Below are 13,481 nucleotides of genomic sequence, written 5' to 3' on the forward strand. Positions count from 1 at the left end.
GGTGCTCCTCTGCCCTGGGTATGATCTAATACATCTCAAAAGGAAGTGCTGACTTTTACCAAAACCACCAGCAAAATAATACAGTACATCAACATGGAAAACAAGCATGACTTCTGTGTTCTTGCTATGGCTATGAATTATACTGAACTGCTCTGTTCATACCCACTTGGCTCCAAACATGCGGGTTTTTTTTTTAAAAATAAAGTATTTCTTCCCCAAGGGTAAAACAAGGGTGGAGTGTATTTATCATGGCTATTAAGGATGGTGCCATAATTACAATAATAAAATGGCTCTGACTGCCAGGATGTCCTGTACCTGATGTTGTCATTTAAGACTAAAGGAAGAAAGGGAGGCAGCTGCACGGAGCGTGGGGCTCAGATACCTTGGCTGGCATCCTAGACTATCCCATGCAAGACAGAACAAGCCCCAAAGCTACAACTTGCTAAACTAAAAATAAATAAGGGGAAAATGCAATTAGAAACTCTAGGATAAAGTTACCAAGATGGCTGAATTATCTATTTAAGCAAGAGCTATGTGCTTTTGAGAAACAGACAGCAAGTATATAGGGCATCAAGTGGTGGGGGAGGGAAGCAAGCTAAATGAAATGACTAGGGACTAGGGTTTGGTTATGTGAACGGTGAAGTTATTTTCTGCTTCTGGTATTTCACTTTCCTCGGTATGATGATGATTTAGATTCTTTTAAGGCAGTACGGTGCTTTTTCTTTCTTTTTTTTTTCTATGCACTTAAGCTTCACTACCAAAACAAAAAGGCACGTCATTATGATTATTAATCACTCTAAGTGGATTTGGTCAGCACAGAGCATTTGTACCCCTTTTTTTCTTTTTTTTTTTTTTTTTTTTTTGTGCAAAACGTGGCATGGATCACCAGAAGGTGGTTAAAAACAGCAAGAGGTAGACCGTCTGAGACAGGTTCCAAGAACCGAAGCTACCCAGAGGGGAAAAGTTTTTCTGTACCTGAAATGAGAGGTGCCCACGAACCGAAAGGGGAGGTTAGTTAAAGTGGGAAGAGCAGGGAGGACGTCTCTGTCCTCTCTGAGCACCTATGCGAACAGCAGTCTGCGGGACGGAGTTCTAAAGGGACACAGACAAGACGAGGTGGCAACTTTTTTTTTTTTTTAAGACCTCCTTTTCTTTTCAGTTAAGGAGAGATGGAAACCTGCCCGTTCCAGACACTCCAAGGGAAACAAGAGCAGTGGAAAGATATTGGCTGTTTCTGGAGGCTGTACACGGGGCTGCCGGGGAGCTACACCCGGCGCTGGGGAGGGAGTGGGATCCCGGGAGGGGGAACGCTGCTCAGGTACGTGGGGCTGGCAGCACAGGCACCCTCAGGAATCCCTGGGTGACTTCAGAGGGGTCAGGAAACCTCGCGAGTCTGGGGCAACAGGTGATCCCCCAGGACATACCCACCCAGTCATGGGTACCCCGTCACCTAAATTAAACCCTAGAAGCCTCTACCTAAGCGACTGCTGAGGATGACAAGCGAGCCGAGCAAAGAAGGCAGAGCACGATGCTTGGGGGTGCTATTTAAAGGTTCTGAGCGCCGCTAAGCCTCGGGGGCGAAATTACGCACGCATGCACAAACACAGAGGACTTACTTTCGGGGTAAAAAGGCTGCATGTCTATTTTGTAAACTTCTTTGGCATAATACTCCTCGTCGCTCCTCTCCCTCTCGCAAGTGGCGGCTCTGTGGTTGGCTTTTTCCTGCAGCAGGTCCCTGGTGCTGTTGTAGATGGAGATGACCTCCGGGGGCACCTCCTCGGGCTCGGGGTACTCGTCCGGGGGGCTGGTGAGCTTCAGTTTGCTCAAGATCTGCCCCCGGATTGCCTCGATCCTCTTGCGCATAAACTGATCCATGTCGAGGGTGCTGCAGGTAGACAGGCTGAGAGCCACGGTGGCCAGATCCACGGTGAGGAGCACGCTCAGGAGATAGCAGTGCATTTTAAGTGTTTAAATACAGCGCCCCCCCCCCCAAAAAAAAAGTGACTTTAACAACGAACGACAACGAGAAAAAAAATTTAAAAAATAAAAAGGGGATCTGTGCAAACAAAGGGGAGATCTGCAGACAAAATGCTCTTAAAAACTCGGCTGCGAGAGCGGCTCGCAATCGGAAAATGCACGGGAGGCGCTAGTGAAAAAAAACACCACTAATAAGAAAAAAAAAAAAAAAAAGAGAAAAAGAAAAAGCAAGTTGCTACAACTAGATAAAAATTCGGGAGCGGAATGAACCGGACAGTACAAAAGGAGGAGGAAAAAAGCCCCCAAAAAGATACAACAAACCTGCAAAACAAGTAAATGGCAGAGAGGCTGCTCTCAGCGCGCTGTAAAACAAAAATCTGAAGGGGGGGGAGGAGAGAGGGGGGGAGGAAAAAAACAAAAAAAAAAAGGAGGACGAGAAGGCGCAGTGATGGGTATCACAGGGCGCTGCCGCAGCCGGCAGAGAGAGGGTGCCGGCGCGGCGCTGAGCCCCGCCGTGCGCCCACGGCGCCCGACGGCTCCCGGAGGGCAGCGGCAGCGGCACCGCCCTGCGCCCGGCGGCGCTCAGCCCCCGCGGCGGCGCGGGCGGGCACCGAGAGCCGCGCACGTGTGCGCCCGGCCGGCGGCGCCGAGCCCCGGCCCCCGCGCAGCGCAGCGGCAGCGGCAGGCGGCGGCTCCGGCCCCGCGGCGGCGCCCGGCGCCCGCGGCGAGCGGCGATCCCCGGTCCGGCCGCGTCCCGCAGGCTGCTGCGTGCGCCCCGCGCCGCATGCACCGACCCACCCCCGCCCGGGCCGCTGCGCGCCGCACAGCTCTTCCCAGCTCCCTCCTCTTCCTCCTCCTTCCGAAACGCCAACCCCGCGCCGCAGTCAGCGAGGCAGCGCCGCCGCGCCCCGGCAGCCTCCCGCGGGTCGCAGGCGCGGAGCCGGCCGCCCGGGGCTGGCCGCAGCGCAGCGCAGCGCCGCTCTCCCCGCCCGCCGGCCTCCCCCGCAGGGCTGGGGCTGGCCCCGTCCCCGGCGGCTCTAGCGCTCCGCCCGGCGCCCCCCGCCTGCCGCCCCCGGCCCCTCGGCTCTCCCTGCGCGGAGGGGACGGGTGCCAGCAGATAACATCACGGCCGCGCAGGGAGAGGGAGATTTATACGATCTCCCCGCCCCACGTGCTCGGCTCGCTGCGAAGTGACGTGGAGGGGCTGCGGGAGCGGAGGGCTCCGCGCCGCCGCCCGGCTATTTATTCCCCTCCGCGCCACCGGCGAGGGACTCGCCGCAGCCCGGCCGCTGCCGAGATGCCTCAGCCCGGGGCAAGGAGAGGCGAGGCAGCCCGGAGCCGAGAGGAAAAAGCAAGTCCTGCCAGGCTTTTATTTTACTTCTTTTTAAAATAAGGGCTTTAGTGCTTCTTGCACCTATTATTAAAGTAATTGGGCCAAATAGCACTCTAGCGTTAGAGGAAGAATAACACGCCTCTTGGACACCACTCAGACGCGTTCCTGTTCAAGGTTGCGGGGCAGCTCTGCCCGCTGCTCTGTCACAGAACGTTCTTCGGCACTGCCCCTCACTTTCACTTCCAAGTGTGTTTTGGGCAATGCTCGCTGTTCCCCGGATCCCTTGGTAATCGGTACTACTGGCCAAGGAGGGAGAGACCACAGATGAGGAGGATTTGCTTCTTCGCCGAGGTCTCCTCTCCTGTCAGAAGTGTGCAAATACATCCTCATCTTCACTTGACAGAAACTCTCAAGCCCCAAATGCTCTGGCTATGCCTGTAATTCAATTTTTCCCTGCCTCTTTTGGCCAACAAACATCACAGCCTCCATCCATACCCTACTCTGCCCCAGGGAAATCACTCCACAGTCTACTAGGCATCCCTCAACTTAATGCCATAAAGCTTTTCCTTTACAGTTCATTTATCACCACTGTACATTAACTTTAAAAAGTGATAAGTAGCCTTTCTCCTTACTCTCACCCATTTTAGCTTTACATTCCCTTCTGAATTAAGTTATCACAGGTTTTGCCAGAACTTTCCAATAACATCATCCTAAGTGGGGCAAGGCTGTTTTTGAAGAACCTCTATTTTCAGAGACGAAGAAAGATGTAGAAAAGGTACTCAAAGAGCCATAGGTGTTCCCAAAAACAGCTCAGCCATTCCCATTGGTATTACGAGTAAACACACACAGGAGAAAGGAGGTAGCATGACTGGGACCTGAAGCACACGGAGAATCATGCAAGACACAAACCAGCCAAACACCACCAAAGGCTTCCTCCAGCCGACCACACCTCAGGAACAATCTTCTTTCTGCAAAATTTTCAACTGTTTTCCAAAGCTGGAGAATGCCAGACCCCAAATTAAATGTGAATTTTTCCTTCCCAGCGAGGAAAAGTGCTTCCTGTGAGCAGCTGTGGCTGTGTGCTGGGGTGATGGAGGCACCCAGCAGCACGGAGCTGCCACATGCTATTTGCCTTGGCAGGGCTCTGCTGCAGGGGAATCTTGTGCCAACATGGCCAGCTAACCTCGGACTGCTGTGGGTACCAGCGACGATGGCATTCTCTGAGAGATGGAGGAGCTACAAAAATATATTTTTGACAGGTATGTGTACACACAGAGACTCTAAAATAAACTTCATTCTTTACCAGCACGTGGGTACGTGCAACCAAGATTGCAATCCTCATGATGCAAGAGTTAATAGTGCTTTCCACTTAAATCCATGAATTCCTGCAAGGCCAGATTAAACCTCTCTGCCACAACATCACTCTTTTACTGCCGTACATGTCAATGTCCTGCTCCTACTGACCTCAAAAACACAGCTGCAGTGTCAGGAATGGCAGTGTTTCCAAAATTACTCAAATAAACAAGCAAGCTCAACATGTAGACTCAGCTGGTTTCACTTCTGCAGCACACCTGTACAAAACCAAGGGGACAGTTCCTCAAGCTGTTACATCTCACAGCTCCACTGCTAGCCAGCTGAGGAATCAGCTCTGTTACACGAGGTACCTCAACCGCAAATACTTCTAAAGAAAAGGGTTATTAAATTATTTCCTCCGAAATCTACAGCTGAAACCATGAAGGAATTCCTTATACAGCAACTGCAGCCCTGTAACACTTGGCTTTGCGTGCCACTCACCTTGAAGGCTTCAGAGCAGTGATTGGGACAGTGCTGGACACCCTCCTCAGAGAGGGAACTCGCCCCATCTCTCAGGATCCCTCTGCAGACACAACCCACCAGATTACAAAGTGTTTTGATTCTTGAAAGTTTATTATTGGTGGGGGAAAAAAACAAAAACCCAACAAACCCAAACTTTGCAGTGTCTTTCACAAACCCTGAAGCCTCAGGGATGCCCTGCTGGAGGCCATCAACCCCCATGTATTCAGTGCCCAGCTGGCCACACTGCCCACAGAGCTGCAGGGGGTCCCAGCTCCGGAGAAGCTCTCCTTGTGAGCTGCCAGGGATCCAGCCAGGCTGACAGCAAACCAGTCCGACTAGATTTTAAAAGTTGCTGGGATTCCTTCTGATTCAGCAATGATTCCTCAGTGTCTTTTAGACCATCCAGGAAAAAAAAAATAAAATAATTAAGATAAATCTTGGGTTTGTTCTCATCTGAGAAAAAACTCTTTCCTTCTCTTCTTTTAGTGTGACATAGGGTGTCAGGCTTACCCAGGTGCATGTCTCCATTTTGCCTTACGACTGCAGCAAAGCTGGATTCCCTAAAACTTCCCAATGTCACCATGGTGATGTTTTTTGCCATGCAGAACTTCCCGGGCATGCATACTCCATTCCAAACGCCTTGACCACTTGGGCTAAATCCCCAGCAGCTGCAGAAGCCCACCACACATGCCTAAACTGCTCCAGTTTGCTTCAGGAAGGGACACCTACCTGCTAGCCAAATCATTCAAATACACATCCACATTCATAAACATCGACTTTCCATTATGTAATCTAAATGGAAAATACTGGAACATATACATCATGATAGATCTGGTCTTAGTTCTAAAACCTCCCCCTTGCACATTTAAGGAGGCTTTTTTTGCCACAGAAGTCCTGCAAACTAGACTCAAACAGGTGTCATTTTTTACCTTGCTAAAATGAGGAACACACGGAAGAGGCTATCAAAAATTGTCAGAAATGGCAGAACCAAACTGCAGGCACTCAACAAAGCTGGATAAAGTCTTATATCACAGAATTCAACTATAACATGACCTTTTACAGAGGTAATTCTGCTTCTACATTCTACTGTTCATTTTTGTGACTACTATCCCAATTACGGCTTTGTATTTTATCTTGCCAAGCTTTTTCGTTTTTATTCATTCTACAACAGCTTTTACTGATGACTACCTGTTAGTTTCAAAACTTGCTGGGATTATCAAACACTGAAGGTTAACTCAGCTTACATTTATCTCTTCCCTATGCTTCTATGAAATGGCCTTGTCCTGTGGGGCTGCTGTCAGTGGAAGCTTTGTAAGTCAGAAAGTGGGAATGGGACCTTAGTGTGCCTATGGGAAAAGAACAGAACTTATCTGTTTTGGTGCTTTTAATTCAATACAATACCGTCTTTTTTACATATTCATTTTTTTTAATAAACACTGACTGTTTATTAGAAAAACATGGACACCTGGAAAGTTACTTCACTAAATGTAAAGGTTTCATGTTTCCTATTAAGTTAAAAATTACGTGGTTGGGATTTTACAATTTGTGGTTTCTTTTTAGATTGTTTTGGTTATACGCAAATGCGCTGTGCAAAATACAAAGGCAATAATCTTTCTAAAACTGCTGACGACCAGGCCATTAAGTAAGGTGGCTGGTCACATTTCATAAACTAAAGAACATTGTTGGAAGAGGAATAACTTTTAAAAGTTAAGAGGTGACTTTTGTAAATTCTCACACTGATGACGAGTGTAGGATGATTGCACAGTTAATTCTTTGTGGCACACACAGAAATCTGCAGCCATAACTGTGGTTGTGTAGAATCTCAGTCATTCTGATGCAGGGTGCTAGGGAAAAAAACTTTTGAATTCTCCTTTTTATAAAAATATATGTATAAAGGTTCAACTCGGAGAGCCAAGGTGGCACCTAATAAAGGTGAGGCAAAGAGGAGATGACAAATAATGGAAAATTGTAATATATACTATAATAAAACCTTAGATTTTACTGTTTATTATCCTTAGTGAAGTAGAAGTCCATACCTCTGTGCTGCACATTTCATTAGTGTGCGCTGTAACGCCTGGATGAATTTGAGAGCAAACCCTGCTGACCTTACTAACACAAGCAGCCCCACTGGCCCAGGATTGCATTTCACACAACCACAGCCCATTCCTGCAGCACTCATGTTCCAGAAGATAAAGGCCATTTTATAGAACATGCTGTTTGGCACGCAAGACTGCTACCTATATATACACATGCAACTACTTGTCAACTTGCAAATCAAAGGTATGCTTCTGATATATATATATATATATATATATATATATATATATATATATATAAAGAGATAATTTATTTGTGTGAGCCAGAACTCCTTTTAAATATATATAGAACAAATATCAAACAGGAATAAGAACTTTTATTTTAATATTTATTTATAGACACACATACATTTTTGTGTATTTATAAATATATGTATCCATACATAAATATCTATATACATAAAAGAAGTTCTCATTCCTACAAATAGATTTAATAATTTCAGTGGAAACAGTCACAAGTAGTCAACAGGATCTGATCCAAAAAGCCATTCAGGTGTCATCTCTGAGAACTTATGGAATGGCATCATCTTCCACCATCAAGGAAGAACACAAAGCTGTAATGTCCACACAGCAGTGAATAGTCTGTGTTTAAAACTGCAGCTTAATAAAAGACATCTAGAATGCAATTAACCCCAAAAAAACTCCAAAACAACAACACTGGAACTTTAGACAGGACCTCAAGCCAGAATGACTAAAATCTGAAGGAAAAGGGAAAAAATTCTTATGGAAAAGAAGAAAAGGGAACAGAAAGGAACATCACCATTAGTCTGTATTTCAGGGCTATGTTATTCTTCACATTTTTCAACTCCTAAAATAGCTTCTCTCCAGAAAAGTTGCACCCTGTCTCCACAGAGTACAGCCAGACATTAGGGATCTAGGGAAGCATCAACAGCCTAAACCTCATATCCTAAAAACATACACATTTCCCATAAAGGCTGCACACATCACTGCTGCATCCAAAGAGGTTTCTGCTTCCAACAGCTGATTTCCAGCGTTGAAAAAGTTCAGATTCAAGTCTTCATAAAAACTTTGCCAAAGAAATTTCCCCTGGTTACACCTCCCAGAGCTTGATCCTCTCACGTGCTTTCCTAAAACTGCTTGTCAGCCTTGAGGATGCCACACTAATCTTCTATGCATCATTCCAGTTTTAGTCCATATGCCACTGAAGAAAAGGCCTTCCTTAATCCTAGCACCTGTGGTTTTAATCACCACAGGAAATCCTGTTTCCACTTAAGTCAGTAAGACTTAAATATCAGCAGAGGCAAATGATCAGATTCACTAACTAAAAATAAAAATAATTAAAATAAGACAGAGAAATATAAGCTCAGTGGTTCATAAACCAGAGGGCCTTGACATCTACTTATAGCAAACATGACAAAGTAAAGACAGTAGGGTAAAAGTCATCCCTTTAATCTCAAGGTTTGAACTCGTGACCTGCATCTCCTTCTCAGAATTACAGCTGTTGTGTTCTATTTCTGAACTGCATGGTGATGATTTGGGTTATACCTCATTAAGTAACACACAAATGATATCAGTAAATATTGGATTCCTAGCAGAGCATCCACTGGAGTTTATTTAACAAATTAAAACCATGTAACTCAAGTTAGAATGTGCACCCAGACTGCACTGTTGTTATGTGTATAGCAAGATTAATTGTCAGCAACTTCAATAATGGGCCAGCCAGTAGTAATGCCATATTTAAATCATATTCTGCAGCTACAAAATCAAATAGCTCTGGGTCTGGCATCCTGACTTCTTCACAAGCTGCCTATGCAGTCTGCACAGATGAAAAGCTCTAATAAGCTAACACAGCTTCAGAAATGTTTTTTCCCTAATGGTTTTTAAGCAACACATGTTCAAGAACACCCTAGAAAGCTTACAGAGAGCAATGCATTGTTTCTTATTACCTCATGAAACAAAACCAAACCCACAACCAAACCAGACCTCATGCAGTACCAAGATTTTGTGCTGCACCCATCAGATTAGTGCAGAGGTCTTTGCCTCTCAGCCTTACAAATTTTTAAACCCATTTTCTATGCCTGGCTACTGAAATCAATGAATGCAGTATTCCTGAATGGCTGATCAAACTACATCCTCCCAGACAGATGGTTTGAGCTTGGTGACTCCATCTAGAATTAGAACAGAAAGATCTATTTCTGTATTAGTTCTTTTGATCCATATCCAGATTATTTTAGAGCTGGATCTTGAACAGGCCACCTCTGTGGAGTGGCAAAGATGTTCAATATTTTCTTCTCCTCAATCGATCTTTTAGATGGGAATGCAATTAAATAGCTTACTCCCCTGGTTTTAGCTGGGCTCTAAGGACCAGACTCTAAGCTTCCCCATCATGGACATTGACTGACAGCTGAAATGCCTCCTGTCACAAATTCCAGTGTCATTTGAACATCCACCTTATCAACAATTAAATCAGAATGTAAAAATGCCTACAAACTGGCTGCAGATATGCATCAGACCCAGTAGTGTCTCACATAAAGGACCTGACTCCACAAGCTCATCCCTGCAGTCCTGTGAAATTAAAAGCAATTAATTCACCATGAGACAGATAGTCCAGCAAGATGCTTCAGCAACAACTGAAGTGAATGAGAAATCAAGACAACAGCCTGTGTCTGGGAGGCACAGTATTGACATAGAAAGTTCAAGTAAGAAGGGAAATGTGTGTCTATCTTCTTCACATAAGATATGTTCCACTTTAATTCTAGGAAATGACACAAAAATTTAAAATAAGTCCAGCAGTTAAAAAAACAAAAAAAAAGGGCAAAACATAGCAGATGGAGAGAACAGCAGTGGCACTGGCAATCCTGGTCTGACCTGCTGGTTGCAGTGCTACAATATCAGAAAGATGTTCAGCATCTTGCAAGGCCTGACCAGACCCTTTCTAACACAATCCACAAGAAAGAGTATCAATACATCATCCTCCCAAATCAGCCAATGTTCACACTGGAAGTATATTTGTACTTGGGTCTAATACATTGTTGTGGCTGAGTAATGCATCCTTAAATTGAGGATCTTGTCTGAAGTTCTGAAAAATCTCCAGTCTTTTTCTATTAATCATGAAGAGACAATGCAGAATTTTATGCAGTCTTTTCTTAATTAAGGATAATCATAAGGATATACCAAATTTCAGTAGGTACTGTCAAATACTTAATTCCTTTAAAAAATCCACCACATACAAAACCACACTGTTGTTACCTTTTGAAAAAAACTACACCATTGCAGCAATATTGCACTACTGTGCAAAGTGAACCTCTTTTGAAACTCGTTGGGGTTGTAAGTGAGGATGCAGAGTAGCCTGTGCTGCAGACTGACAATGTGTGTTTGACTGCCCTTCTCTTCCAAGCAGCCCTGTGAGGTGTGACTGGGAAGGAGCCATGGGCAGGTATGGCAGAGGCTCAATTCCCAACAGCTCAGGGGCTCAGCTCTCCAGTGACAGTTTTCATTCAGCTGCCTGACCTCAGGCACCCTTTCTGAAATGGACACAGGCCAGCTCTTGTCCCTGGACATAGGCTACCCTAAGTTAAAGGCTGCTTCACTGCCCACAAAACTTGCAATTTATGGATCACTTAAAAACCAAAGAAAATCCTCTTGAGATAAACTGTACTCAACCTCAAAGTCAATGCAAAATCTACATAATCAGGAAAGCCTGTCACTATCTTGTTGCTTGAATCAAGCAACACTTTTAAGCTTTTCTGTTCTGACCAAGATTAGAATGTCCTCCTTTATCAGGATAGAAAAACAAAGTTCAAAATAAGAGTGATTGAATAGCTATGAGCCTGAAGTCACAATCTCCACGATTATGTTCCTAATGCACTTTATAATGGGCTCATAAGTGGCTAGTTGAATCTTTAAGTACTTCAGATTTTTAAATTATGGCAAACAACCCCCTGTTACCTTCTACTTATGATCATACATGCCTACAACACATGACTTAAAGAACTATTAACATAACATCAGCAGGTTTTATATTTAACCATTTCTTAATTATGGCATGAAGTTTCTGATAAGAAATGTAACTAGCTTATCTTGTAGGTGAACAGTTTCTAATAATTTATTCAGCTACTTCTGAGAACACTATCTAAGTAAGAAATCCTAGTGGTATGAAAACCTCAGTGCAAGTCTGATCCTGGTTAGCAGTTCACAATGAAGACCACCATATTTACTAAAAACAGTGAAGAAACACAAGGAAAATGTTGTAAAATTATGCTCTAAAAGTTCATGCACTGGCATGAGAGAATGGGCTATTGAACCAACTGTGGCATTGTGAAGAAATAATGCTTTTTATGAGTATTCCTAAAATAACCCTCCAAAGTGCCTCTTGGAAACTGCTTGTGCTCATGAGCTCACATCCAAAAGCTTGATGAAAGAACCCTAATTAATTTAACAATTTTGTATCCAACAGGTTAAACACAGAGATTTAAGCAAAAGTAAGTAACTTCAAGGGATGGAGTATTACACAAACACAAGGACCTTTCGTGTTGAAGGTATTCAGTTTGACTGGAGTTTCATTTTTAACATGTCCCTTAAGACAGAAAAGCAATTGAAAAAGATGCATTTGAAAACAAATGCTTTGTCTAAGAAGGATAAGCCACTGTTAAGTCTGAAGAAGAATGGTTAAGAAAAAACCCTTATCTGCTAGATCACTTACAGAGGTGAAACATTGAAGGTTTACGCACTGCAAGAGGTTGGAAGTACAGTTTTCCACCATCTGTTAATCAAGAACTTCTTCAGTCTCCAGTGCCTAAGGTCTCAGACTCCTGAGTTTAACAACTTATTTAGCACAAGGACCCAATCTGTGTAACATGATCCTAAGCCTCCACTACCTCAAGCCTTCTCCTGGCCCTCTCACTCCTTACCTCAGCAAGTCTTGAAGAAATCATTGAGCAATTTGCAGGGATTGGAAGTGAACAACACTGATGACTGCTCTGTGTGTATATTAACTGTGCCAGGACTCATTTCATAAGAATGAGAAGGTTGTCATTTTCAGTTGTGCAGAGTGTTTTGCGCCAGATAACTTCTGCCTTCCTCCCTGGAGACAGCTACTGAGCCAGCTCTGAACAGATGCAGCTCTACAGACCACCTTCTTCTGGAAGCATGAGATAGTCAAAAAACTTGTATGGCCTCCAAACAATTCATTTCTCTCTTTAAAACAAATAAGACAAAAAAGCCCTATCTTCACTAGGAAGCAGCTTCCAGCTCTTTTGTCCTGCTCAGCTTGTGAACCCAGGAGAATCTGCCTCACAGTTGCAGAAGTGGGAGCTCTACCCTCCAGGTTTCAGCAGAGATGATGCTGTGGTACAGTGGCATCAGGCACAACAAGGATATTCCATCATCACTCCCAAAGTGTTTCCCTAACAGGAGGCTGAAGAAAAGCAGGGACAAGACAGTTATTTTTTTCCATAGGCCAACTCATGCTTTCCTTGCTGAAAAAATGCTAGCACAATTAATGTGAAGAGAAATTAGACCAGGGGACAAGAGACATGGGGAAGAGCTGACCCTGTGCCTTCTCTTATTAAACAAAACTCCTACTTTGCGTGCAATCCATAGAATATTAAACTTTACATACTCTGGAGTTGGCTTGAAGCCTAACAAAACTGGAACCACCCCATCCTTATTGGCTTTATATAGATAGGTACAGAAATATACAAAGTTGAGATGATTCATGCTCTCTGGAATGAAGGGCAGCAGCACAACTTTGCTTGAGCAGAGATATTCATGGGAGCAGAAAAAACAGAGTGAGCACTCTGACTGCTGGGAAAAGCTGCTGAAGGTTGTTCTTGGTAGCTGTTGAAGAGGAAGAACATTACTGAAAAAGGGGGTAGGGCAGCCCAGAGAAGAGACTGGAAGGTGCCTGGGCCAAAGAAGATCTTTTGAACTTCTAGTCAACAAAAACAGAACTTGTGAAATAAAGCAGTCCAAAATCAAAACATGTAGTTAGCAATTTTAGCAACTCTCGGAGCTTCTCAGGATATGGCACAAAAAAAGGACAAGGCAAAGACAAGGTACAGTATAAAATTTAAAAACCTACTCAATATACATAAAAATGTAATTACTATGCTTCTTAAAAGGCAAGAAATGCTCTCCCCTTATAGGCTATGCACTCTAAATGAAATGGAAGCTCAAAATACTTTCAGCAATATTGATAGATTCCACATTTTTCTTAAACACACAAGATTCACTTCAGTGCTTTAATCAAAACATTACTCCAAAAATACACAAATAAACACCCAAGTATTCTAAAAGTA

General features: G+C 44.2%; 1 protein-coding gene across 2 annotated transcripts in view; it reads right to left on the minus strand.

Moving 5' to 3' along the window:
* Window positions 1-2,489, minus strand: part of TGFB2 (transforming growth factor beta 2) — a 60,836-nt gene extending 58,347 nt beyond the window's left edge. Inside the window, exon 1 of one of the 2 annotated variants that reach the window (XM_036380658.2) lies at window positions 1,617-2,486. In XM_036380658.2, coding sequence (XP_036236551.1) covers window positions 1,617-1,959 — 343 coding nt within the window. In that variant the 5' untranslated portion in view covers window positions 1,960-2,486. Of the gene's footprint in view, window positions 1-1,616 lie in introns of both variants that reach the window. The other variant, XM_054514357.1, reaches the window with a different exon arrangement.
* Window positions 2,490-13,481: the final 10,992 nt, after the last annotated feature.

The sequence above is a fragment of the Molothrus ater genome, chromosome 3 (genome assembly GCF_012460135.2).
Source record: "Molothrus ater isolate BHLD 08-10-18 breed brown headed cowbird chromosome 3, BPBGC_Mater_1.1, whole genome shotgun sequence".
In the NCBI taxonomy this organism is placed as follows: Eukaryota; Metazoa; Chordata; class Aves; order Passeriformes; family Icteridae; genus Molothrus; species Molothrus ater.